This window comes from Carassius auratus, chromosome 18, assembly GCF_003368295.1.
Source record: "Carassius auratus strain Wakin chromosome 18, ASM336829v1, whole genome shotgun sequence".
Classification (NCBI taxonomy): domain Eukaryota; kingdom Metazoa; phylum Chordata; class Actinopteri; order Cypriniformes; family Cyprinidae; genus Carassius; species Carassius auratus.
The window spans coordinates 12954756-12980752 of NC_039260.1; the positions used below are offsets into that span (position 1 = coordinate 12954756).

General features: G+C 37.6%; 1 protein-coding gene across 2 annotated transcripts in view; it reads right to left on the bottom strand.

The window, feature by feature from the left end:
• LOC113118491 (phosphatidylinositol 4-phosphate 3-kinase C2 domain-containing subunit alpha-like) overlaps positions 1 to 25997 on the bottom strand; it is a 35445-nt gene that overhangs the window by 2775 nt on the left and 6673 nt on the right. For both annotated transcript variants that reach the window (XM_026287717.1, XM_026287718.1), the window contains exons 3-26: positions 23449 to 23543; positions 22857 to 23017; positions 18615 to 18735; positions 17483 to 17594; positions 17285 to 17364; positions 17096 to 17159; positions 16836 to 16982; positions 13852 to 13891; positions 13554 to 13773; positions 11980 to 12102; positions 11680 to 11847; positions 11055 to 11160; positions 8464 to 8606; positions 6424 to 6612; positions 6108 to 6201; positions 5688 to 5782; positions 5222 to 5402; positions 2810 to 2914; positions 2323 to 2415; positions 1815 to 1944; positions 896 to 1032; positions 624 to 793; positions 381 to 537; positions 38 to 147 (exon numbers count right to left, since the gene is read on the bottom strand). In XM_026287717.1, the coding sequence (XP_026143502.1) occupies positions 38 to 147; positions 381 to 537; positions 624 to 793; positions 896 to 1032; positions 1815 to 1944; positions 2323 to 2415; positions 2810 to 2914; positions 5222 to 5402; positions 5688 to 5782; positions 6108 to 6201; positions 6424 to 6612; positions 8464 to 8606; positions 11055 to 11160; positions 11680 to 11847; positions 11980 to 12102; positions 13554 to 13773; positions 13852 to 13891; positions 16836 to 16982; positions 17096 to 17159; positions 17285 to 17364; positions 17483 to 17594; positions 18615 to 18735; positions 22857 to 23017; positions 23449 to 23543 (3041 nt within the window). The remainder of the gene's footprint in view (positions 1 to 37; positions 148 to 380; positions 538 to 623; positions 794 to 895; positions 1033 to 1814; positions 1945 to 2322; positions 2416 to 2809; positions 2915 to 5221; positions 5403 to 5687; positions 5783 to 6107; positions 6202 to 6423; positions 6613 to 8463; positions 8607 to 11054; positions 11161 to 11679; positions 11848 to 11979; positions 12103 to 13553; positions 13774 to 13851; positions 13892 to 16835; positions 16983 to 17095; positions 17160 to 17284; positions 17365 to 17482; positions 17595 to 18614; positions 18736 to 22856; positions 23018 to 23448; positions 23544 to 25997) is intronic.

Genomic DNA, 25997 nt, shown 5'->3' on the forward strand with positions numbered 1-25997 from the left:
AGAGCAAAATAAATAAACAAACAAACAATACATTTACCTTGTGAAGAAAATGGTAGCTTCTGCATCTGTAGTCTGAGGCTGAAGAGCATCATACACGTATTTAAGATCTTGGATTCCAGTCAGCTCAGGTAAACCTGACTGTGTCATCTGTGTTGAACACGCAAATACAAAATTGATCAGTAAACAAGTAAACACCAAAGCAACAAAACTACTAAATGAAGATAATAATGCAATCAGCTTCCTGTCTGTAATAAGGGTTGTGCAATTAATATCATGTATCTAATATCTGCAAAAGCATTTACACAGAGCTCTTCTTGTTGACACAAGATTCCACTGATGACACACAAATGTTTTGTTTGCAATGTGGTGCTGTATAATACCAGAGACAGCAGGTTGAGGAAGAGGTTGGAGTGTTTGCGTATCAAGTTGTAGGCTTGTGAGCAAAGGTCAACGAAAAGCTGGAAGCGACTAGTGGGTCTCTCGCCTCCATTAATGACGTAGGCCATATCAGAGGTTAAGACAAATGGTGCTCGGTCCCTGCAGAGAGAGAAAAAAGAAACGAGTTATAAAACCAAGCAAAAGCACAAACCAGGCAGTCTTGCGTGGCGTAACTCATCATTCACCTTTTAAAACTCCCAATCATTTGTGCGTGACCCAGGAACTTCCCAAAGTCTATGTGGAACATGTGGCCGGAGGAGCGCAGCATGATGTTATCGTTGTGACGGTCACAGATGCCCAGGATGTAAGTGGCCACGCAGCAGCCTGCGCAGGTGTAGATGAAATTCTCGGAGGCCTGGCAAGAGACGAGTTCGATAAGTTTGAAATGACATCCAAACCCAATGAAGCACATGAACCTGGTCTTGACTAAAACTGCCATTTAGAATCATCCAGATACCTTCTCATATTCATCCTCAGCAGGGTTGTACTTGCGGAGCCACTCGGCAAGAGGTTTGTCCTTAAAGGATCCCGTCACTCCGTTCTCCACCTGAATCTTCCTCAGTGTTTCAGAAGACGGAACCAACTCTACCATGCCTGTGTAACCAAACACAAAAGATATAATAGAAACAGATGCTACTGTACATTCAGAGTCACAACGTCATTTTTAATAAATTCATACCAAGTTTTTACAGCACAAAAAAAGTCAAATCCTTGTCAAATTTTTCCATGTCAATTTTCAACATTCTCTCTTATCTGTAGAATTAAATAGGCCATTTTTCATTGTACCTACAATGAATAGGCTACTCATTCACAACTGTTTGGGGTCAGTAGGTTTTATTATTATTATTATTATTATTATTAAAAAATATATAAAACAACAAGGATGCATCTTAATAAGGTCACAAAAGATTTCAAACAACTGCTGCTCCTTTGAACTTATCAAAGAATCCACAAAAAATATTGTTGCAAAAATATTGTTTAAAAAAAAAAACAGTTTCAACACTCATAAGAAATAAGAAGAAATGTTTCTTGAGCAACAAATCAGCATATCTGAATGATTTCTGAAGGATCATGTTTCACTTAAGAATGGAGTAATAATAACAGGTATAAATTACATTGTAAAATATATTAAAACAGAAAACAATTCTAATTGTAATCTTTTTTTCACAATATTACTGTTTTACTGTATTCTTATCAAGTACATGCAGCTTCATGCGTGACCATAAGAGACCCCTCTCAAAAAAATGCAATATCTTACAGACCCCAAACTTTTGAACGGTAATGTAAATCATAATAGTATTTAAAAAATGTATATATTTAACTATTTTATTCTAGTTGGAATATAGGTTTTAAATGTAGAGCGGAACATACTGTACCTTTATCTTTTCCAGTAGAGATGCATTTGAAGTTGACAATGCGCAGGTCCAGTCCCTCCTGCAGCCAGATCCGATCCATAATCCGAATCATCTGCAGCGCCAACATGTCCTGCCTGAGATCCTCTCCAACCTGAATTACAGTTAAAACAGATTAAGATATTCGGAAATACCTCAAAAACAAGAGTATCTAGAACTCTGTGCTTACATCTGTAGGTACAAGATCTTTGTTCTACTATTGATTCGTCCACTAGAGGGCATGTTCATGACTGAGATGAGATTTTAAATTTGGTTCTTTGTCTGTGGCACATTTTTAAGTGAAGTCTAGTTTCCATCAGTCATACATGTTTATAGTTTGAATTCAATGGACGATCCTACTATTGCAATTAATATAAAAAGAAACCAACTGCTCTGTCACTACTGTCAAACTAAGCTAATGTAAAGCAATAACAAACCTCAGCGGGATTACGTTCTATCTACGGAGGCCCTTTCACTAATACTGCACACACACCTTAAACATGACGTTAATCTCGTCTCCCAGCGGGTCTGCGTTAACCAGTGCAATCTTCAGAGGTACAGCGTTGGAATTGAAGAAAGAGCAGGCCTGGTTTTAAAACAAGAAGCATCATGTTACAAAAGCAGCCTCGGGGTTTTAGTTAGATTCTCGTCTTCAACATGGCAACAAAGAGGGTCTTTGAAATGGGGTCAGATCCGACTGGAGGAGAAGAGATGGAGTTCAGTGACACAATTTTGCTGAGTGTGCAAAAGTCTATTATCTGAAACAGGAAGAGGGGGAGTGAGCAAGGACGATAAGGAAGTGAATCACATGTGAACGCTTCCCAGCAAAACGGAACAAAATCTGGCACGACACGAGAACTGAAGAGATCTGTTCCTTGTCAGTGTGGTTTTTGAAGCCTCTAGAATTGCTGATATAATCTATTAATCAGATTGAGAATGGAGGTTCGATAGGGTGAACTTTGTTGACTTTAACCACTCACCTTGATATTGAGTTCTTTTGCCACCAGACTGGGAGTAATAGGGAGTCGACAGCTGTTCTTCTGGAAGACAGACTGTACCCTCTCTAGACCCTCCAGCAGCACCACCTACAAAGAACAAACATTCAACTGGCTTTGACTGATATGAACTCCAACCACAGTCTCATGACTTCAACCCAAATCTCCTGGTTATATTTCAGTACAGAGACCAATTCTCATTATTAACTAGTTGCTTATTAGCATGCCTATTATTAACATATTGGCTGTTTATTAGTACTTATAAAGCACATATTATGCATGATCATATTCTACATCCCGAACTACCAAATTAGGAGTTTACTGAGGCATAGTTAATGGTTTGCTAATAGCTAGAGTTGAACCTTTAAAATAAAGTGTAACCAAACTCGGAAGTTTCCAAAAACTATTTCAATCCCCAAGTTGGGAAGTTTGAGTTTGAATAGTTTGCAACAATAGTGTCCTTATTGAACCTAAAACTAAACCATTAAAAAAAAATTCATTACTCGAAATGAAATAAAAGATATTTTATTCGAAATACTGTAGCTGCAAAGGCATCATTTTCAGAAACATGACAAATAAATACCACAAAATTAAACTGAAAACAATATGTAAAAATAAAATACATTTTTAAATATAAACAAAAACTATGATACTAAAACAATCAACCCGTTCAGTGTCCCTGACAACCTCTGCAGTCCCATTTAGCCACTTGATACATAACAGCCTGAAGTAAATCATGACCGATGAATTACTGATGTATTTTTATCTTAGAATAAAATGACCTGTGTTAACCACAGACCTTATTTCAGAGCTTTAAACAACGACCCATTCAGAAACCCTGTGACTTCAGAACAATGGAATAGGAAGTACAGAAATGTTAATATGTTTCTGGGTTTTAGGATTCTTGCAGAACTCTTTTCTCTTTTTTAGCAAAGTCAGACAAAGCCATTACACGATAAAATGTGTTTACAAGTAATAAAGAGCATTGCAAAGAGCTTTCCATCTGTATGTAAGCCACTTGTACACATGGGAGATAAAAGATGAGGCACTTTATGACCAAAAATATGTGGACACCCTCTTCTGACAGCATGTTTGGCTAGGCCCTTTACTTCCAGTGAAGACAGATCGTAATGCTACAGAATACAATGACACTCTTGAGAACTGTGCGTATTCCACTTTGGGGAGGACTCTTTTCTATTCCAGCATAACAATACCCTTAAGATCCATATAAAAATGATTTAGTCATTGATTAGCCCTTGACAGAACTGTACAAAACAAACAAACAAATCTGACCCCACTGAACACATTTGTAATGAATTTGAACAGATTGTGAGCCAGACATTAGTATCTCACCTTACTGATGCTCTTTTTAAAATAAATGCTCAACAGGCACTTTTGGGTGTGGTGTATGGGTTTTCATACATTTTTGCCATATTGTGTATCAGTACAAGCCAAGGCAATATACCAATATTGACTGGATGAGCTGGAGGGGACAAGGGTTCATCCAAATACAATCATCCATTGATCCAATAATCTGTCACAGGTCATTGTACTAATGAGGAAAAAAATATTTTTAAGTGTTTTGCTAGGACTAAAAGTCAAACCTGCCTTTGTTCAAACCCAAAGATTCCAGTTATACTTCAGTACACTTCCTTTATTTGATGTTTATTCAGATCAGGTTTTGAACAGTTCAACTAAATTTGATTTTGGAACTAGCGGTTGAACTATTTAGAAAATCCTGCACTTGTTTCCCAGAAGCCTTTGGTTTAAATTCATAGAACCTTACTTGATATAAGAAAACAAACCAAAAAATGGAGCACAGGATTCTGTGGCTGGCATAGATGTACATTGTTCATTACAAAATTTGGGACCATTAAAACTCTTGATCATTTTAATGCATACTTGCCGAATTAAAGTATATATATATTGACATAAATATATATATATTGACATATATATATATATATATATATATATATATATATATATATATATATATTATTCAGCACTTTTATTCATCATTCAAATGATCAAAAGTGACAAAACATTTATATTCTCAAAAAAAAGAAAGAAAAAAGAAACCCTGAATTTTCTAAACTTCATCAAAGAATTGTGAAAAATGCTGCAGTTTCCTGAAATATATGAAGCATCACAACTGTTTTCAACATTGATTATATAATAACAATAAGAAATGTTTTGAGCACCAAATCAGCATATTAGAATGATTTCCGAAAGAACATGTGATATTGTTTTCATTGTATTTTTGATCAAATAAATACATCCTGTAAGATGTATAAATAAATACATAAGCGTAAGATGCTTTTTTCAATAATATTAATGCATTTTTCACAGGTTAAACATCATAAAACATCTTCTTTAATGCCAGCCATGGCTTACCTGTCGGGTGGAGCTGCTTGCCTGCCGCACTTTTTCAGCCAGAGCACCCAGCTGCTGCACAAGCCTGGTCTGCTTCTCAAGCTCAGCCCTCAGTCCAGTCCCACACAGACACAGCAGCGCACCGAGGATGCGGTCATAACGCTGACCGAACGCTGGGTCCTGCACGGCATCCTTCAGCAGCCTAAGTTCAAACCCAGCAGACTGTATCTAAATCTTAAATTCACTTATGTATTTTACCGTATTCTTAAACAGCTAAATAAATGATGACAAAAATCTCATTTTGGGGTGAATTGTCCCTTTAAAAATGACCTTTCTCCACCAAAATAACACTGATAGATTCTACTTCCTTAAAAATAATTATAACTTAAATTACTTGCAAAAATGATTAGATTAATAGTGATTGAATATTTTAATGAACTGACCGCCTTTAAAAGGTATGATAAGATCCATTAATAAACAACTTTACCAGTAAAGATAATGTGCAATGTTGACATTTCCCAGAGCTCGAGACAGCAGAAATATCACCAAGGCATTGTTGAGGTGACACTCGAACTTCACTGCCTGCAATTTACCACACATGCTTGTCAGTTCATCACAGAGTACACTTGAAGCATATTTTAAAGACAACAGAGTTATTTAAAATACATATAAAGATATACTTATATACTTAACTGGATCGGAAAAGTTAATAAAAATAAATGCATTTAATATCAATTTAAACTATGATACATTTTCATTTAAATGTAAATTACATGCAATCAAGCATCCAAAATGTACATTCTTTAAAATTTGTACTTCTTTTTCCCTGTGTATAACCAAGAAAAAAGCAACAGAATACATGCATATACGTGCGTGTGTGTGTGTGTGTGTGTGTGTGTGGGCGCACCTGCACCAGCTGAGGGAGATAGTCAGCCAGCTCATCATCACTGCTGCTCTCGATCCAGCTCACAGCCACTTTCCTCACCTCTGTGTCAGCAAACCTGAATATAACACACACAACATTCACAACATGCTCAGCTTCCCAGTAATAAAGCAAGTCATGAGACTAATAAAATGGTCAAAAATCTAAAGTTTAGAAGCAATACATCATGAAAAATCATACGACCGAAGTGACACATTAAAAAGGTCACATGGCAAATATGTGAGAAGGAAAGGAGAAAGTAGGCCATAAAACCGAGAGAGAGATCAGAACAGATACATACTTTGAATCAAGGAGCTCCAGGGCTGAAACAGGCGACAGAGGAGGCCAATGGTGCAGAAGTGAGTGGATCTCACCCATACTGCCCCAATCCCAACTGGGTGCACTGGCCAAGATCTTGGGCAGGCTGTGTTGATAGTCCTGACAATAGTACCGCTGGTCCCAGAGCAGCTGCTTGTCTGCTCGTGACAGCCTGGTGGAAAAGAATGATGGGTAATGTCAAAGTAGACAAAGTATCATGTTTTCCTGTACCTAGCTATAAGTCTGACTGGGCAAAAACTGCATTGAGGGAAAAAAAACCACAGATACGTCATACATTCAGAAATAATGTAAAATACAAATAAAACAAAACCTTTACAAACACTACAAAAAAACGTAAAATTTACTTTCCCTCACTCTACAAAAAAACCTTCAAATTTAACAGTATTCAGAACAGAACAGGAAAGATTGCAGAAAAATCTTAAGGATAAAACTAATTATGGTGCCATTCATTCTAGACATTTATTATAAACGCAAAGCCGAAACTATTTTTTTTTTAATGAAAGATGGCACGTGTGAAATGCGCTGCACAAATAAACGTGACTCAAGTATCTCTCTCAGTGGGCACGATTCCAAATGTGTCTGCTTTGTGTATGTTTTGCATGCTCGAGTCAACATACAAGTTGCTTTGGAATAAAAGTAAAAATAAAATGTTTCAGAAAAAAAAATGCAACTTGCATACTAGAAATGATGGTACTTCCTTTGGGCTTCAAACTAACCCAAGAAGCAGACACTCCAACCCGTTAATCCATGAAGCATAAAGTAAGATTTAGTTCTGATCCGGCGATAAGAGGCACAGGAAACAAGTCACACCTCTTAAATGTGTCTGCAAACGGGCAGTCAAGCTGGGAGACCAGCAGCTGTTGGCACTTGGTGAGCATTCAGAGGCAGGCTCACAAAATGAGCATGGAAAGCTGCCCACCATCTGAGGCTGAGTGTGGTGTGGCTGTTTGAAAGCTGACTGAGCTTTCTATTTCACATCTGCATTTTCAGCAGAGCATACTAAACGAGGCCTGACAACTGTCTGCTTTTCAGCTACAATGTCTCCTTATCAATAGAGACTCATTCTGAAGTCATGGACAGTTCAAAGTTTACTGCAGAATCGATTTTGCTATCTTTACAAGAAAACCTTTAAAATGTAATTCATATAAAAAAAAATTTAATGGTTCTCTTAAACAGCACGACTCACAAACTGTCCTGTACATACAGATGATGACAGAAATGAATCAAATAATGTCTGTTTGGAGAAATGGAAGTTAATCCCCTTCTCAAGGCTCAGACTTTAAACACAATGTTAAAGAACTTTTTATTTTAAATGAATTATGCTCATTTGTACTTGCATTGAAAGTGTATCATCACTGTTTTCTACTTGAGTTTGGCATATCAGAATGATTCCTGAAAGATCATGTGACACTAATGTCTGGTTTTATGTATCAAATAAACCCAGACTTGGTGAGCATAAGAGACTTCTTAAAAAAAATGATAATAAAATCTGACTGCAAACGTTTGAATAGTAGTCTATTTGTCAGTTAAACAGGACAGACCTCTGTACTCTGCTGCTGTGTGAACATAATCTTAGTATTCAGTGTTGTGAATTGGCTTAATGATGTCCATGACTTTTCAAAATCACTTCATTCTCAGTTCAGTTAAAACCCTTAAATAAGATAAGCAAGCTGAAGGGGATCCATATAATTGGAGTAACTAGGCAGAACTGATTCAATTACATAATGCTCTCAAAGGCTCTTTTATCCTCCATATCTGAAATAATGCACAGTTCATATGCTACTCAGGCTTATTATGAAGTGTCTAATGTTCAAACAAGACAGGAAGCATGTGGCACTGTAACTGTATCAAACATTCTGATTAGGGATTTAACAAAAGCCCGAATCAAACCTACAAACTAATCCTACATAAACTCTTTCCACTACTCTTTAGCAAGCACTGGTGTTTCCTTTATGATATGCAAATCTACATTATGCCATGAGGTCTTGTGATGCAAACTTACCCAAAAGCAGATGCTTGTGCGCACAGCTTTTCTATCTCGCTTCGATCTCCTGGATCAAGTGGATCTAGAGACTGAGGGTCTGGGCAGCCGTTCTCCTGAGGACCAACATAGAGCACATCCACCGCTGGATTGGGAAAGTCAACCTGTTGATGGTCAGACAATGATATTTAAAGAGGTCATGAACTGAGATATCAAAACCCTTGATGTTTTGACATGTAAGAGGAAGTGGTGAGCAGTGACTGTTTTCAACCGGGTATGCTGAGTGATAAATTAAAACACCCCCAAACCCCCATTAGCTTTTATGACGTGTATGTAACTCGGTAGATGCATGTAACTCACCAATACCTATTCCCTACAGGAAGTCCCTTATTTTGAATGTCCTGTTTGATTTTTATGCAGTTTTTGCAATTTTTTTAGGCCTTGTACTTTAATGAACTCCTCCTACAGTTTCAATTGGATTATCTTCAAATTTGCTGAGTGCTATCATAAGGCCATGCTAAATTGCGAAGATCTTACGTTTTCGGCAAAAGTTGCTGTAACTCGGCTAAACAATGTCCAATCTTCGCTAAACTTCACACGTTTGATAGGAGTTCAGTCCTGAACTCATCCATGCTCATATTATGGACTCCTAGCAACATATTAAAAAGTGTCAGCAAGTTTTAAATAGGTAACATGCTAAAACATGCTAGCAACATATAGCTAATTGTTAAAAGCATACTATGGACCCTTTCCACAAAACATCAGCATTGAAAATCCTCAAAGGTTTTTGTATTTTGTATGTATTTTTTTATGTATGTACATTTATAAAGCTATTCTTTGTATTATATCACCTTTGCATCAAACCACAAAAAAATAAAAAATAAATAACAAATTTTTTAACGCTTATGCAAGGGTTTTTCTAATGCAGCATCTATGGGTGGGACAGTAAATTTGTCTTCTCTTCTAATTGCCCTTATCGGTCTCTCTAAATTTTGTTCCTTTTATTGAAAGTCATGAAAACACTATCTTGGAGTTTTTCTTTTGCTATCTGAGCAAATGGAAATACAAAAAAATATCTCTGTGGTACTCTCCCATTTACTGCTCTTCAAGTTAACCCAATTATGACAACTTCCACTGCTGAGAAACCCGGAAATGTGAAAAGGGTTTATTAATGCAGTGAAATCTCCCCTATACTTCACACGTTTGATAAGAGTCCTGACCTGAAGACATCATAAAAATATTCAGTTATTATCAAAGCGCCACCTGTTGGCAACAGCACATGTCCAGTTTTACTCTAAGGGTGCTTTCACAATTGGTTCACTTGCCTGGTCCGCACAACGAGTTCGATTGCTCCCCCCTCCCCCTGCCCCTGCTGGACTGCGTTCATATTTTGTAATTTGGGTCTAAACCATTGTTCGTTTGCGTCATCAAGCCAGCAGCTGTTTACCTCGTTGCCTAGTAACAGCGGCATAGGAGATGGCGGCAAATGCATAACATTGCTCTCTACAATTTTATATATTTACATTTTTGAACCGTTAGTTTTGTTTACAAAGCTTCAGTACATAACGACATTTACGTCTGTCTTACGAATGTACAGCAGATGATCTGAAGAACACTGAAGGCGAACAGAAATGAGATATACAGCTTTCTATTTGCAGCGTGTTAGTCACGCTTGTCAGGAAAGTGAGTGAAACACACACACACAAACACACATTTTCATCAGATAAAACGTCATTAATAGCGGTTCACTTCCGCGATTTAGTACGATTGCGTTCACACCAGCAGCAACTGTACCAGAGTTCACATGAACCGTACCCCAGACCACCCTTTTTAAACGGACTCTGGTACGGTTCACAGGTGCGCACCCGAGTTCGGAAGACAGTGTTCACATCATCCAAACGAACTGAACTCTGACGTCAATCGATCCCGGGTGCGCACCAAAAGTTCTAGTGTGAAAGCACCTTAACTCAAAGATACCAAGTTCGATCTGAACCAAACTTCACATGTTTGATGAAAGTCCTGGACTGAAGACATGTCATCATGCCAGTATTCAGTTTTAGTTATAGCACCTCCAGCTGGCAGCAGGAACATTAAAATCAGAAGTATCATTCTTTCGTTTTGATGCTTCGCTGATTATTTTTTTAGTCACTTATGTTTTAATCAGGATGTTTGTCCAGTCGGGCAAGTAAAAAAAAAAACTTTTTAAACTAGAAGGCTAGTGGCTAGTGGCTAGAAGGTTGGTGGTCAGGTGTAGCTAGACCTATATTCATTATTATTATTGAGAACATTACACAAAGAAGGTAGTTCAACCTTTATTCTGCTAAAGTTACTGCAATTCTGAATTTGAATATAAGAATCTGAATGTAAGACATTTTTAAGACTTTTTAAGGCCGTTTATTAGAGAAACGTTATTCAAGACATTTTGAGACTTTAAGGTCCCAAGGAACTCCTCTAATTATTACGTTATGATGTTTTTTAATGTAAAAATTCTTGATAACATAATAAATGGACTATAGAGAACTAAAAAAGGTAGTTCATGACCTCTTTAAGTGTCAATCAATGTCAATGAAGAGCAACTGACTCTAGATGGAAAAAAGGACAAATAAAAGAACCTGCAGTATGATCCGTTCTGAAGGATTCTTCCCCTTGCCTGCAGTGCCAGGCTGAAGGACTTGAGATGTCCACAAACTTAGCAGCTTGCTACCTCTTGACAGCACCCTGAAACACAAAATACAAGAAGTAATATATAGTATGCATTATGTATATTACATATTTACTGCCGTCTCAAATTTATTTATTTTGCACATGCATCCCAGTGGGATTCTTTGGCTTTCATATAGAAATTGCCATAATTGTTAAATTTTTTGTGAAACTTGTATTTATAAATAGGTTCACTCACTTTGAGAGTGAAACAATCAAAACGGAAGTAAATCTCTTTAATTGTATCATAACCAGTGTTACCTAATATGTTTTCTTTGTTCTTCAAGATTTTACATAAAGATATAATGAAGTGATTGCATACTTTTCAGTCATCAACAATTAAGCTGTTTATGGATCTGGCATTATGAGTACTGAATAACTGATTCATTACCTAATTAGACTTTTTTTGAAAAATGAAAAAAAAAAAAAAAACTTTTATGCGCACATTAACCATTATGAAGCAGTCCTGAACATTCTACAACTTAACAATATACTCTCCAAGGTAAATCTATTTTGAGGTATTATTTTATGACTTGCCTTCTGAAATCAAACAGAGGCATGGACACTTTTCCCAAAAGCTCTGGACCCTTCCGCTGCTTGTTGGAATCTGGCGAGTTGTTCGCATTCTGGTTAAGAAGCCCGTAGAGAGAAAGACTCAGCATGGCCTCTAGTGGTAAAAGTGCCACTGAAATAGGGAAATTTATCCTAAAAAAAACAAAAAAAAAATACCGGAGACAGTCGTCACCAACAGCAGAAACGCAGCAATCACGCTGATTTCCTCCTTATTCTAGAAATTGAAGTAGCGTGCCAGTGTGTTTAAGGTGCATTGACACTTACAGTTCGTCCCATTTGATGTGGTAGAAAAGACTCTTGTATGTTCCCACTTTTTTGGACTGAACAGGTTTGAAGAGGTTCCTGTTGTTGTGGGTCAGGGCACATATCAGGTAGTATTTTTCAAAACTGAAAAACAGGAAGGACAAATTACTCTATGGCACAGAAGGGGAAGAAAACATTGGTTTGTACTTATCTATTGCAAAAAGCATAATTATACTGAATATAAAAGTTAATTGAGACTAGCACACTGTTTGAAAAATAACAATAAATAAAAAAAATCCATTTAGTTTTATGCACAATTTACACAAAAACGGTTTGTATATATTCATTCAAGTATTTGTTTGAGAGGTTTCAAATAATGGCAAAGTATTTGCTTTAGTTTTTTACACATACTGCTGATTCAAATGTTTGGGGTTGGTAAAATTTCTCATGTTTTTGAAAAATCTTTTATGCCTAGGAATGCATTTATTTGATCTAAATTTCAGTAGGAAGCAGTTTTTTTATTTTTTATTTTTATATACTTTCAGTTGTAATTTATTCCTGTGGTGGCAAAGCTAAACAATTTTCTGAAGATTCTTCAGAAAACATTTTAAAAGGCTCTATGAAGCTTAATGTTTTTGTGGAAACTGATACATGATACATTTCAGAATTCTTTATGAATAGGAAGTTCAAAAGAGCAGCATTCATTTGAAATTGAAATCTTTTAAAACATTATAAATGTCTTTACCATCACTCTGTCAATTTAATGCATCCTTGCTAATAAAAGTACTTCTAACTTCTGAAAAAAATTAAAATAAAAATAACACACCCCAAACTTCAAACAGAATACACACTATATATAACGTTTCATAAATACTGTGTCAATTGACTTGAATCCTTGTCTAATGATAAATGAGTATGAAAACAATGCTATTGGGGCATTGATTCATTTTTGTGAAATAAATAAATAAAAATACAAATGTTAGGCCATTTAAGAACAAATATATAAGCTTCAAAATATACACTGAATGTCAAAACTACTAAACATTTAGCTGTAATGCACAGCCCTTGTAGTAAGAGATCATCAGCAACATCCTGACCCTCCGAATATTCATTATCAGAGGACACAGCCCCCATTTCTTTTAACATTTTTCATAGGTGGCCTTAAAAGTTTCAAAAGCATGTTAAATACAAATCTTTTTGTGTGTAGTGAATGGAAATAATGTGATTCTAAGCTTTCCAAGTTGGTTTAAATGTTAAATGGTCCAGATATAATTTATTGAGGCTGACTGCTCCAAGAGAACACAGACCCTAAATTACTCAAATTATCTAGGATGAAAGAACAGTGTAATAAATATGGAGTAAGGCAGTGCTTTGAAAGTAGTAGAGAAGTATACCTTGGCAGTGAGTTTGTGAGTCATTATCAGTTAAAAAGTGTTATGCGCTTATTTAGACTGCAGGGCTAGATAGGCCAAAACAGGAGGGGTAAATGGATTTCTTTTAAAATCCATTTCTTTATTATGAAAGTATTAAGCTAAAGCTTAGACCAGCATCAGAAACCCTCATGTCACAAGCACTCAAAGGGACACAGTGCTCACCTGCTGACCCAGGTAGCAGGAATGCCATGAACTGCAAACAGAGTGAACTGAAGGTGCTCAGTGGTACCCGAGGCTTCTTTGCTGTCCCTCCTGTCCTCCATGTGCACTTCCATTGTGCAGCCAGGAGTAGTTGGACAGAAAGACCTCAGGTAGAGCTTGGCGAGGTCATACACAGCATCTGTGAGTCCAGCTAAACTCTCCTCCACTGGGCTAGCATAACCTGGGGATCACAAGCAGCAGAGTACAGCATAGGTGAACAAGAAACAGCCACTGAGATGACTTTAGGAGCTGAGCTTACCATTAGCTGAACTTGTAGACGCTGAACTCGTGGCACCAGCCTGCAAAACAAAGCAGTGTTCTTTGTATGTACACTGAAAAAAATTATTAATTGAATTTTTTTTAGGTAAGTGGTTGCATAAATTTATGATTATTTGATTATTATACATTTTTTTAAATGCTAACATAAATTGATTGCCACCACTTGAATCGAATTAAAGGGTTAGTCTACCAGAGAATCAAAATTTGTCCATCTTCCACTCACCCTCGAAGCATCCTAGGTGTATGTGACTTTCTTCTTTAAGAATAAACCAGTCGGAATTATATTAAATATTGTCCTTGCTCTTCCAAGCCTTTCAATGGGGGTAAGCGGGTGTTTGTTGTCAACAGTTCAGAAGACGTGAAATAATGTGCGCGCATCTGTAATAAAACGTCCCTCACCTGTCTCTGGGGGGTGAATAAAGGCCCCCTGTAGCGAATCCATGCGTTTTTGTAAGGTAAATATACAGATTTCAAATGTAATAAACACTTTTTTTCTCACTTCTGCTGACTGGAGGGAACTGGAAGATGTGCAGGCAGATGTTGTAGTACGTCAGTGCTGTGTGGTTAGTGACGAAAGCGGAGAGAGAGAACAAAACAAAACGCTAGACACTAATTAGAAGCTCAAAATGAGGATTTGTGTAGAAATTTGAAATAAGCCAAGAGGAGACTTGTGTTCCTTTTATAAAGTAAGGAAACTTTGTTTCCTTTGCTCCTACATTTCCCAGAGGCGCGTGCAACGCATATGTCTTGCCGGCATGTTTTCCAAGTCCCAAGGTCAGCAGATGTTAGTGTTTATTATGTTTTAAATCTGGATATTTATCTCACAAAAATGCGTGGATTCGCTACAGTGGGCCTTAAAGGGGGGGTGAAATGTTCATTTTCACTCAATATCCTGTTAATCTTGAGTACCTATAGAGTAGTACTGCATTCTTCATAACTCCAAAAAGTCTTTAGTTTTATTATATTCATAAGAGAAAGATAGTCTGTACCAATTTTTCCCGGAAAAACACCACCGGCTGGAGGCTTGATGTGTGGGCGGAGCTAAAGAATCACAAGCACGATTAGGCTTTTGCGTTGAGAGCGTTTGGAAGCGGTGACATTACCGTGAGGAAAAAAAAAACATCATCCAAAACAAACCATGGCTAACAGTCAGATTCAGCCCTTTATTTATTATCCAGAATCAGATCCCGAGACTGAAACTGAATGAGAGCAGCAGCAGCAACGACTCGCTCCGAGCGGGGCTCGAACCCGGGTCTCCGGCAGGGGAGGCGGACGCACTAACAAGGAGGCAGAGATATTTGAAGCAGTTTTACTCACCGCATGCGGTTCCAACACACGATCGTGACCCTTTTTCGTTGGGACTGCATTATGCTTAAGAAATAAACGATGTGCAAATCCGGCGTCAAACTGGGCTTTGTTTGTAAAACAAGCATCTTCGAAATGCAAGGAACAAACAAAAACACTTGCACAACTCCGTTGATGCTCTGTAAATATAAACTCCATCCACTGGTCCCTCATTGCTGTTTTTTTTTGGTAATCTGTGCAGGGTTGTCTTGCCCTGGCAACCAAAAACACACTTCTTTTGTGACATTTCGCGACGCTCTCGCTCTGATCAGTGAATGTCTGTGCTCTCAGTGCTCTGCTATACGGGAGCGCGCGCTCTTCCGGCAGAAGTGCCCTTATAAGGAAATTCCGCTCCATCTAACGTCACACAGAGCCATACTCGAAAAAAAACTTTCAGTAACTTGTGACAAACCGAAAGGAGTATTTTTGGAATAAAAATACTCCTTCAAACGTACAACTTAATTTTTGAAACGTTGTCCATGTTTAGCATGGGAATCCAACTCTTTAAAAGTGTAAAAAACTCAGTATGCATGAAATAGCATTTCACCCCCCCTTTAATTAACCCCCTGAAGCAGTGTGATGGTTGTTTTATTACAGATGCGTGCACTTTATTTCACGTCTTCTAAACTGTTGACAACAAACGCCCGCTTACCCCCATTGAAAGGTTTGGAAGAGCAAGGACAATATTTAATATAATTCTGACTGGATTATTCTTAAAGAAGAAAGTCACATACACCTAGGATGCTTCGAGGGTGAGTAGAAGATTCATTCTTCTTCAAGATTTCATTCTCGGGTGAACTAACCCTTTACACCAGTTTAGATGTAATATTTAGTGGATCTCAAAATAAACACCTATTTTTATACCATATATTATAACGATGTGATGCCTTAACTCACATTTACCATTTCAAGTAACTGATTTTATTTTAGTTTAGATCAGTACTGTAATATCAGACATTTAGTCCCCGTTTACACTAGTGCGTTTCCATTTTAAAATGGTGTTTTAGAATTAAAAGGATCCGCATTTAGACTAGTGTTTCTGAAACGATCTCAGTCTACACTACATAACCGAAAACGAATGTCACATGACCATTCATGCACACTAGGCATGCGCGTACAAGTGTAAACAAGAAGTTTGTTGCTAGACACTGGCAAGGACGTCTTTGTGTGGACAGATGATAAGGTGGAATTGTTACTCAAAGTAATTAATAATTACAAGGCGGCAATGTCGGCCGAAATTGTCGATTGGGACTCGACAGACACATGATACGGTTACACGGTTATCAAGGATACGCACAGTTCACGTGGGCAGCCACGCCATCGAAAGTCTCCGATTTGGTCCGTTTACACTGAAACACAACCCGGAGTTTTCAAACTAGAACAGGGTCAGCAGCATTTTCAAAGGTTTCCGTTTTCGAGTGTGGAAAACGTCGGAGTAGCGTAAACGATAGGCGTAACCGTAGCAAAAGTTATGCATTTTAAAATGAAAACGCACTAGTGTAAACGGGGCCTTATCAACAATCTGTTATTTGTCATAACATTAAAATTGTTACTGGCTTATTAGCATCAGCTACAACTTTATCACAGTGCATCAGTACTTCACACTGAATGTTCTCTGACCTCTGGAGAACGTGTTCTAGGAAGGTTGACCGAGCGTTTGAGCTTCTTGATGGCATCACTGATGGCTGGTGTCTCAACTTCATCCAGTGCGCAGCACAGATTTTTAACAGACTGAATCACACTGTCCACTGTTTTATACTGAGTGCTCTAATGAGAGAGAAATTGAAAGTGAGAAACACTGACATCATCTCAAACACTAGTTTATTTATTTTCATACAGTATAGTATAGCTTGCTGTGCTATTGTTAAATAACAAGTCACCTCATTCTGAAGGCAGAGATTGACTTGCTTATGATATCCTTCAAGGTATTCAGCAATACCCTCTCTAGAGAAGAAAAAACATGCAAAGGAATGAGAGAAATCAACAAGCACAATCAGGGACTTTAAAGGCCACCCATGGCTTTCGTAGACTTTAGTAGGGGCAGGAGATAAGATGGAGAACATTCCTACCTTGTGACTGACTCTTTAAACGGCCTCTCCACTAGGCCAAGGTATTTCTCCAAGACAATAGGGGAAATGTCATCTTCTGCCTGTTAGTGTAGAAAACATATTTATCCATTACATATATCCATTAATAACCTCTGAAGATAGTAATGCAGTGAACAACTAGTTTCTATTTGTTTATTCTAGCCTTTGTAAGAGTTTTACCGTTCGGGCCAGATCTCTTCTCATTGTGCTAAGAAAAAGGAGCTGTAGTTTGATCTCCGTTTCCCACTTCCTGCAATTCTGCACATATTCATGACTGCCCAGACTGTGTTTACTGGAAGATAATGTTAAAGATGATTCAGACATGGGCCAGAGCCAAAAGCAACAATGAATGAATAAATCAATGAATAACTATATAACGCTTACATCTAAATTATAGAATACTAATAATAATATCGATATGTTTTTTCAATAAATTGTTACTTCTATTTAGCAAGGATGCATTACATTAATTAAAAGTGGCAGTAAAGATTTATAATGATACAAAAAAATATATATTTCAATTATATATTGCTAGTAAATAAAATATTAAACAGTATAACTCATTTCAACACTGATAATAATAAAAATTATTAAAAAAAAGAGTACTAGAATGAATTCTGAATAACCACACTCTAAAGATAGGAGTTACAGCTGCTGAAAAATCAGCTTTACCAACATGATTCATTTTTTTTTTTTTTTTTTTTTTTTAGTAAATAAGTTTTTCCAAGTTGTTTTTATTGTGCATTTGTTGAATAAATGAAACCTTGGTGAGAGGTATATGAGATGTCTTTCAAAAACATGTAACATTTCTTAGTAACCTCAAACCTGCTTCTAAGGACATTCCAGGGTAAGAGATGTGTCCTAGTTGACTTTGCTTTGGAAGGCCAGAGCAGGAACGTTTTTAATAATTACTTGTATCAACTTGCCAATGTCAACTGAGGACCAGACAGCCAGCACTAAAGCAGACAGTGAGTAACAATACCTTAACATAAGGGGAAACTAACTAAAGGCTTTCAAAACTCTGCACTGAACACACAAATAAATTGGTAACTAAGTGAGGCTGTCTTCCATTACAGAGCTTGATGATTATTTGTTTTTGCCCATTCCCACTGTTCCTTATTAAGGCAGGCCACCCCTCCCCTAGAACTACTGGTTCTGCTCTTCCAATGGTGTGGGTAAAAAGGAAACATTTCCCTAGCACAATTAAAGCAAAATAACCCAGTTTTCAAGGAATGTTGGCAGGGTACTTGTTTTTTGCAATAAGACAGAATGCCTGCAAAAGGGAAAGGGAGATGGTAAACAAAGTACTCACTTCTGTAGAACCTCCTCTTGTCCACAGACCTTGAGAACATAGCTGCTGATGTCCACCTGGTTCAGGTCATCATGGACCCAACACAAAGCCTGCATTATGAGCAGCTCCACTGGAGAACTCACTAGACAAAGAAACACAGGAAACATGAAGGAAAAAGGCATCCATGGAGTGAGAAAAGTATGAAGCTAATAAAAAAGTAACCAAGATGATAAAAGAAATGCATTTTTGTCCATACAATGCAAGACAGGGATGTCCAATATTTCTTTGGATTCTAGTGACTCTTATTGTATGGACAAAAAAACATTCTTCAGAAATGTCAATGTTTGGAACAACATGAGGGTGAGTAAATGGGTTTATTTATGGGTAAATTGATCATTTAAATGAATTGAGGACCATCCTGAAGGTGTTGTCTGCTTGATGTTGCACAAAAATATAGAGATGATGCAACCAGTATGACACACCAGTTTGCCAAGCTTGGACTGATGCTGGCTTTAAAACGGACTATTACCAAACAGTTCATGCGGTACAGTGTTGACTTGGAGGAAAGCAAGGGGTGAGAGTGCAATTTGGAAGAAGACCCACAGTATGAACTACTGTGAACCTCTTTTGGTTCATTGAGATGGAAAACCGTAACAAGAAATGGATTTGGCATGAGAGGTTCACTAGATTGGAGCAAAAAAAAAATAAATAATTGGCCCCACAACGCTCCTTGGAATGATCGTCTCTATAAGCTCCAAGCCTAGGGCTTTTTTACAGTTAGTCAGCTGCGCCTGGCCTGGACTCTTCATATCTGCAGTGTTTTCAAGCCTAAAGGTCTGATGGCCATTCCTAATTTGTGGTGAATTTGAGGTTGCTTTGAAGGGTTGTGGGATGCCAGTAAAAGTCCTCTTCTGCCATCTTTTCATGGTACTACAGCAACACACATGGTGCTGTAATGTCAGGAGATTATGGTTGGTCTAAAATGGCAGGAACTCTATAGTCATGGCCAAAAGTTTTGGCAGTGAAAAATGTTGTGTTTTGCAAAGTTTCCTGCTTAAGCTGTTGTGGCGTTCATTCACATTGTTTCTAGATTATTGTTTAGGGTGATCAGATTAGGGCTGAAACGATTCATAGAGTTACTCTATTAACTCGATTACAAAAATGTATCATTAAATTCCTACGACGCGCACTATACGCGCAGGGATCTGATTCACACGGCCGTTGTTCAATGAAGCACACCATAGCCCGGGATACATTTCGAATTTAGTTGGCGTGATGGTGGAGAGTAAAGATATCCATAGACGGCAGAGAACGTCAGACGTTTGGGATCATTACACATTCTTAAAAAAGAAGAGAACAAGGTGCAATGTGTCTACTGCAAAGAGCATTCCACAGCAGTACAACTTCAATGATTCAGCAACTGAACCGAAAACATCCACTCCATGCTGTTTCACCAAGCGTCACTGAAACAAGGTAACGTAGCCTAAGCCCATACATTGATGTTCGCTGATTTTAATCCCATACTGTATTTGTAGCAATGTCGTGATGCTGTTTGACTAGATATGATGTTTAGCTTCACACACACACACACACACACACACACACAAACACACACCCTCGTCTCTCTCACGCACCAATACCTCTTTATTTTTTTTTAGAAATAAAATCCAAATGCTTGATCATTTTACAGTCACATCTTTTTTATTATGCATTATTTGTTTTGGTTGTTTAAAAACACACAAACATTTTTTTATCTGATTAATCGATCGATTTAGTGCTAGATTAATCGATTACAAAAAGAATCGATAGCTGCAGCCCTAGATCAGATGAGTTTAAAATAATTGCTTAGTCTTAAGTCTTCAGGACGTTCCAGAGTGTCCGGCAAGTGCCAGGACCGTCTCCTCCTGAGCATTTAGCTACGGAGTCGTGTCTCCAGCAGCGCAGAGCTTGCACAGGAACGGCAGCAGGTTGCTGTGAGAGCATCTGTACATCAAGTGCCTGGTATCAAGAAGGGAAGCAAAGAAGCCACTTTTCCCCAAATAAAATGTCACGGAAAGACTGAAATTCTGCAGGAAGCACAAGGATTGGACAGCAGAAGACTGATGCAAAGTTATTTTCTATGATGAAGCTCCCTTCCAACTGTTCGAGACATCTGGAAAATCAATTGTTCAGTGGAGAAAAGGTGAACGCAACCATGAGTCCTTTGACGTGCCAACAGTGAAGCATCCTGAGACCATCCATGTGTGGGTTTGCTTTTCAACCAAAGGAGTGGGCTCTCTCATAATTCTGCCCAAAATCACTGCCATGAATAAAGAATGAGCAATTTGGTGATGATGATCCGTGCATTTTCTAGCATGATGGAGCACCATGTCACAAAGCAAGAGAGATAAGGATCATTACATTGAAATTTTGGATCCGTGGCCAGGTAAGTCCCCGGATCTCAATCCCATAGAGAACCTGTGGTCAGTCTTTAAAAGGCAAGTGGATGCAAAGAAGCCCACAAATTGTGATCAACTCTGAGAACTAATAAGGCAAGAATGGATCTCCATCGGTCAGGATTTGGCCCAGAAACTAATATCCAGCATGTCAGAGTGAATTGCAGAGGTTATGAAGGACAAGGGTCCACACTGTAAATATTCCCTCATTATATTTTTTGCCAATAAAAGCCTTTAAAACTTATGATATGCTTTTCATTGTTTTTCAGTATACAATAGACATGTGGAAAAATAATCATCAAATACTGAAGGAACAAACTTTGCAAAACACAAAATTTATGTCACTGCCAAAACTTTTGGCCATGACTTTAGAGCTATGGAAAAAAAGCTAATAGGCAGAAAGGCTAGAGTAGAACACCAGACTATATGTGCACAATCCTGAAACTACTGCTGTAAATAAAAGTAAACTTTTTTGTCAAATGGATGTACCTACATTTGAAAAGGAAAATGGACAAAGTTTGATCCAGGGATCAGAAAACTGAGACGCTTAATATAAGTTTATCCTGGAAAGGCCTTCATATTCCACACATTCAATCCCTAGTTGCCTACTCAGCTTCATTTGCCTTGTCTTTCATGCCAAGTATGTCTGGAATTGCTAATTTCACTAACCTTACACACAGCTAAGCATTTTCCCCCACTTAAACAAACTAAGGAAAACCTCAAAAAACGATTTTTCCTCTTTGAAGATTCAGACAGTCAGCACTGATATGCAAAGAGATGATACTTCCATAACTGTAAGGTAATTCTCTGCATGGATTAGGAACATTAAGTAAAACTAAAAGCATTACTTTGTTGACCACTGTTCATGGAATGTAGGAATGTTGTCAAAAACCTGACTTTTAGTAGGATCTAAAATCTCTTGATCTAAACACAACAAACAGGGCTAGTTTCAGAGAGAAAAAAAAACAAGCAAAAACTGAGTGAATGTGAGAAAAAGAGAGCTAGAAGAACCATCCAGCCAGTTATAGCAGAGCCACTCCTCAAATATATTAGCTGTCTTTGAAGCATCTTTGGGGCCTGATAGACACTGTGCCCCCTTTTTCCTTCCTAAGACCACAGTCTATGCTGGATTTATCCAGGACAAAAAGAGCTATGGGGTTTAGGCAGTAACAACACCGAAAGTTTTTTCAACACAAAAGGCCAGTCTTGATTTCCTGCCAATAGTGAGGTGGCCAGAGACTCTGCACAAAAAACGAGGCCCAGCAGTCTTCAGAACACAGCCGCTTCACAGGGAACTGAGCCAAGGCCACTACAGCACAATGAAAAGTCCTTTTTGTGCAGGAGCACAGACAGGTTACCCATTAAAAAACCTTGGCAATTGACATGCAAGCTGAAAAGTAAAAAACACAGGAACCCTGGTCGAAGAATCTGTTGAGCAGACGCACCATAACAGTTATGTAAAAAGAGAATGTGTCACAGTGGCCAAGAAATGCTCTCTGGCGTTGTGTCATGATTTCTTCATTTGTCAAGCTTCCTTTATAGCAGACATTCAGAGAAGCTTACTATTGACAAATAGCGAATACATGATTCATCAGATGTGACATTATTAGATACTTATAAAGGATAGTTCACCAAAAAAATTTAATAATTTACTGACCCTTATGACGTTTCAAACCTGTAAGACTAACTTTCTTATGCAAAATAAAAAAAATTAGGTCAACTGTTCCTGTAACTGCATTAACTGTTAGAATTACAATTTTCATGTAAAACATTTTCACTGTCAAAATCTTTTTATAATGACTAAATTAAGTGACAAAGAACTGCTTACCATCACAAGTGAAAGTTACAGGCTGTTGAGAATCAGAAATCTCAATGGATACTTTCACACTGCCCCCACTGTCCCCTCCTGAATTCTTTTGGGTGATCACAGGGCTGAGAACATAGCCAGGATTGGTAGCCAGGTCATCATGTGGGAACTTTAACCTAAGTCTGCGAAAATAAAAGGACAACATTTTGTTTAAAATGAAGACCTAACAAAGGTAAAACAAAGGTAACTGTGATGGGTGTACCACAAGGTTCAGTCTTAAGTCCTTTGTTAATATTCATATACATGCTTACTCTCTGTATGTGATATTAGTAGGAAACAAGGTATTAGCTCCCATTGTTACATGGGATATACAGAGCTGTAGACTTCCTGCATTTCACTTGTCAGGAGTCCTTGTCGGAGGCACACATGAGGTTTTAAGGCATTTTCCAAATTAGTCCTTAAGGTGCAAATTAGCTTTGCTTCTCCTATAGAATCCAACATTACAGTGCTGATTCAGTTAACCTGGGACCTTCTGATACCAGATTAACTACAAAGCTGTAGTAGTGGGACCTGCTTTTCTTGAGGGATCCCTTTCAACAGTCTAATAACTCACTTTGAAATGTCTTCACAGAATGCCACGACTTCTAGATTTTGGACTTCCTTTTCCTCTAAGTACTTTGAGAGTACATTTGTACTTCCTTTATTGACCTGTAAAAAGACAGACATGGACCCATGGTTATACTGATGAGCAGACATTTGGCCTATTATCCTATACATTCCCTTTCACTAATGGGTGTCCTACACATAGGAAATCACATGTTAAATATATGTTTTAAACAACATATTATGTACAGTCTGTATTAAACACAGGGGTACCAAATAGACATGATTGATAACATTAACATCCAAGTTCAAATGTGGAATGAGACAGTCTCTCTATTTGGTGAGAGGATACTGAGAATGTGAAGAATGTCTGGAATGCCAAAAAAAGAGACTTCCTTCAGGAAGGAAACAGGTCAGAAAAAGAACATCAACATGGAATTACAACTAGGAATTAAAGGTACTTTCAGTTCAATGATGGCTTACATGCTAAGAAATTAAATATAAAGATACATTTTGTTTTAAATACATTTACCATGCAGACTTTATGCATTTAATCTCAATATTAATAAAAGTAGATCATATTCTTGTAAAATTTTCTCTTAACATAGTCTCGGATGAGAACATCTGCCTCCGACATATTTGCCATAAATAAAATCAAAGCAATAAACAATCAAGAGTATCGGTTCAGACAAAAATATGTTTTATTGTGGGTAATACATATACAGTATGCATCGGATATGAAGATGGTTCCTTTAGCTGTTTACTAGGCCAAAGCTCTAGGCCTAACTTTAGAGAAAAATGAGACGCCATGTGACACACATTCACAAATTATTCATCCGCTTTTGCTTAGAGCTACGGTTTTACAGTTCTGGCTGCCCTACATGCAATCTCTCCTAGTCCAAACAGACCTTTTCCTCAGGTTAAACGTTTATAAGGGATCTGCCCAGAACCAATTCAACACAACACTCAGGAATGAGAGGATGGAGTAAGCTTAGTATGTGATTGAATACAAGTAAACTTCCACCATCATCTACGTTTGTGTGTAATAGAATTCATAGCAAATGCAACTTCCTCTATTCTATTGTTGCTAAGAATACTGATATGCATTAACTGGAACTCTGTTCCCTACTGACCTGGTAATACTTCCACTAAATGAATAGAACTGAACTTCCCTCGGATGATTTATCATTCCACTAACAGCATAGTGCTTGATGGTAAACTGTGACTAAGAGCTCTGTTTATGCATCTAATTACTCACAATGACATTAAGCAAACTTCATTTCTGCATGTAGGACAGGCTGAAAGTCAGACGGTCAGTTAATAGTTCACATGGAGGGGATGTTCACAGCACATTTATAAACACACATGCAGAACAGAAACCACATGGTCAATGTATCAACCAGAAACGCCTTGTTGTCTGCATACGAGAGCTACTGTGTGGGCCAAGTGACTGTTGTGATACACTATGACAAATTATACCAGTCTTTCTACAACATCGGCAGTAGCATACGAAGTCAATTCAGTGTCCAATTGATGTCTGACCAATATGTGGCTGCTTCTGAATGCTCCCAGGCATGTTTGGCACACACTATGTGTGTCAGACATCAAAAATATTGGATCTGTGCATTAGGCCTTACAATGCACTCTGACAGACGAGTATTTATTAATTACACAACTGTTCAAAAGACTAGGGGGAGTAAGATTTTTATTTTCCCAAAAATTTAAGCAGCACAGCCATTTTTTTACATTGATAATAAGAAATGTTTCTTGAAGACAAAATCAGCATATTAGCATATTATTCTAAAGGATCATTTGACGCTTAAGACTGGAGTAATGGCTGCTGAAAATTCAGCTTCGCCATCACAGGAATAAATTACATTTTTAAATATATTAAAATAGATTATTTTAAGTTCTAAAAATATTTTACAATATTACTGTTTTTATTGTATTTTCTATCAAATTAATGCAGCCCTGCTAAATGTAAGAGTCTATTTTGACTCCAACCTATTAAACTGTATTTTACATACTATACGTCTATATTATATTAATAAACTACATATTTTATTATTTTTGCATTTTATTTTATTAATTTATATAAAAACGTTTTTTAAAAAGCTTTTATTTTTTTTAATTGCGTATATATTTAAATAAAACTCCACCTTTGACACCAATACTTTATAGGTTTACATCAGGAGATAAAAAAAAAAAAAACATTTCCTCCACCAATCATAAACTAATCCTTAATAATTTCAACCATACTCAACAGAGAAACCACTTTTGCTGTAACCCAAACCACTAGCCTACACTTACACCAAGACCGACAACAAACAGGTCTTTTGGGATGTGTGTGCTGATAAGGGCTGAAATATCCAGGGCTTGTGATAAGAGTATCTGATTCTGGGGTTGTGTGTGGTGAAGCAGAGTAACTGTACACCAAAACCAAAGCTCAGATTAGTTTCGCTGCTCTTTCACACACTCCGAAAGAGAGCTTCCATGGCAACGGGGAGCTGCACGGCCCCGCTGCAGGCATGTCAGGGAAGAACCCATGGGGCAAAAACA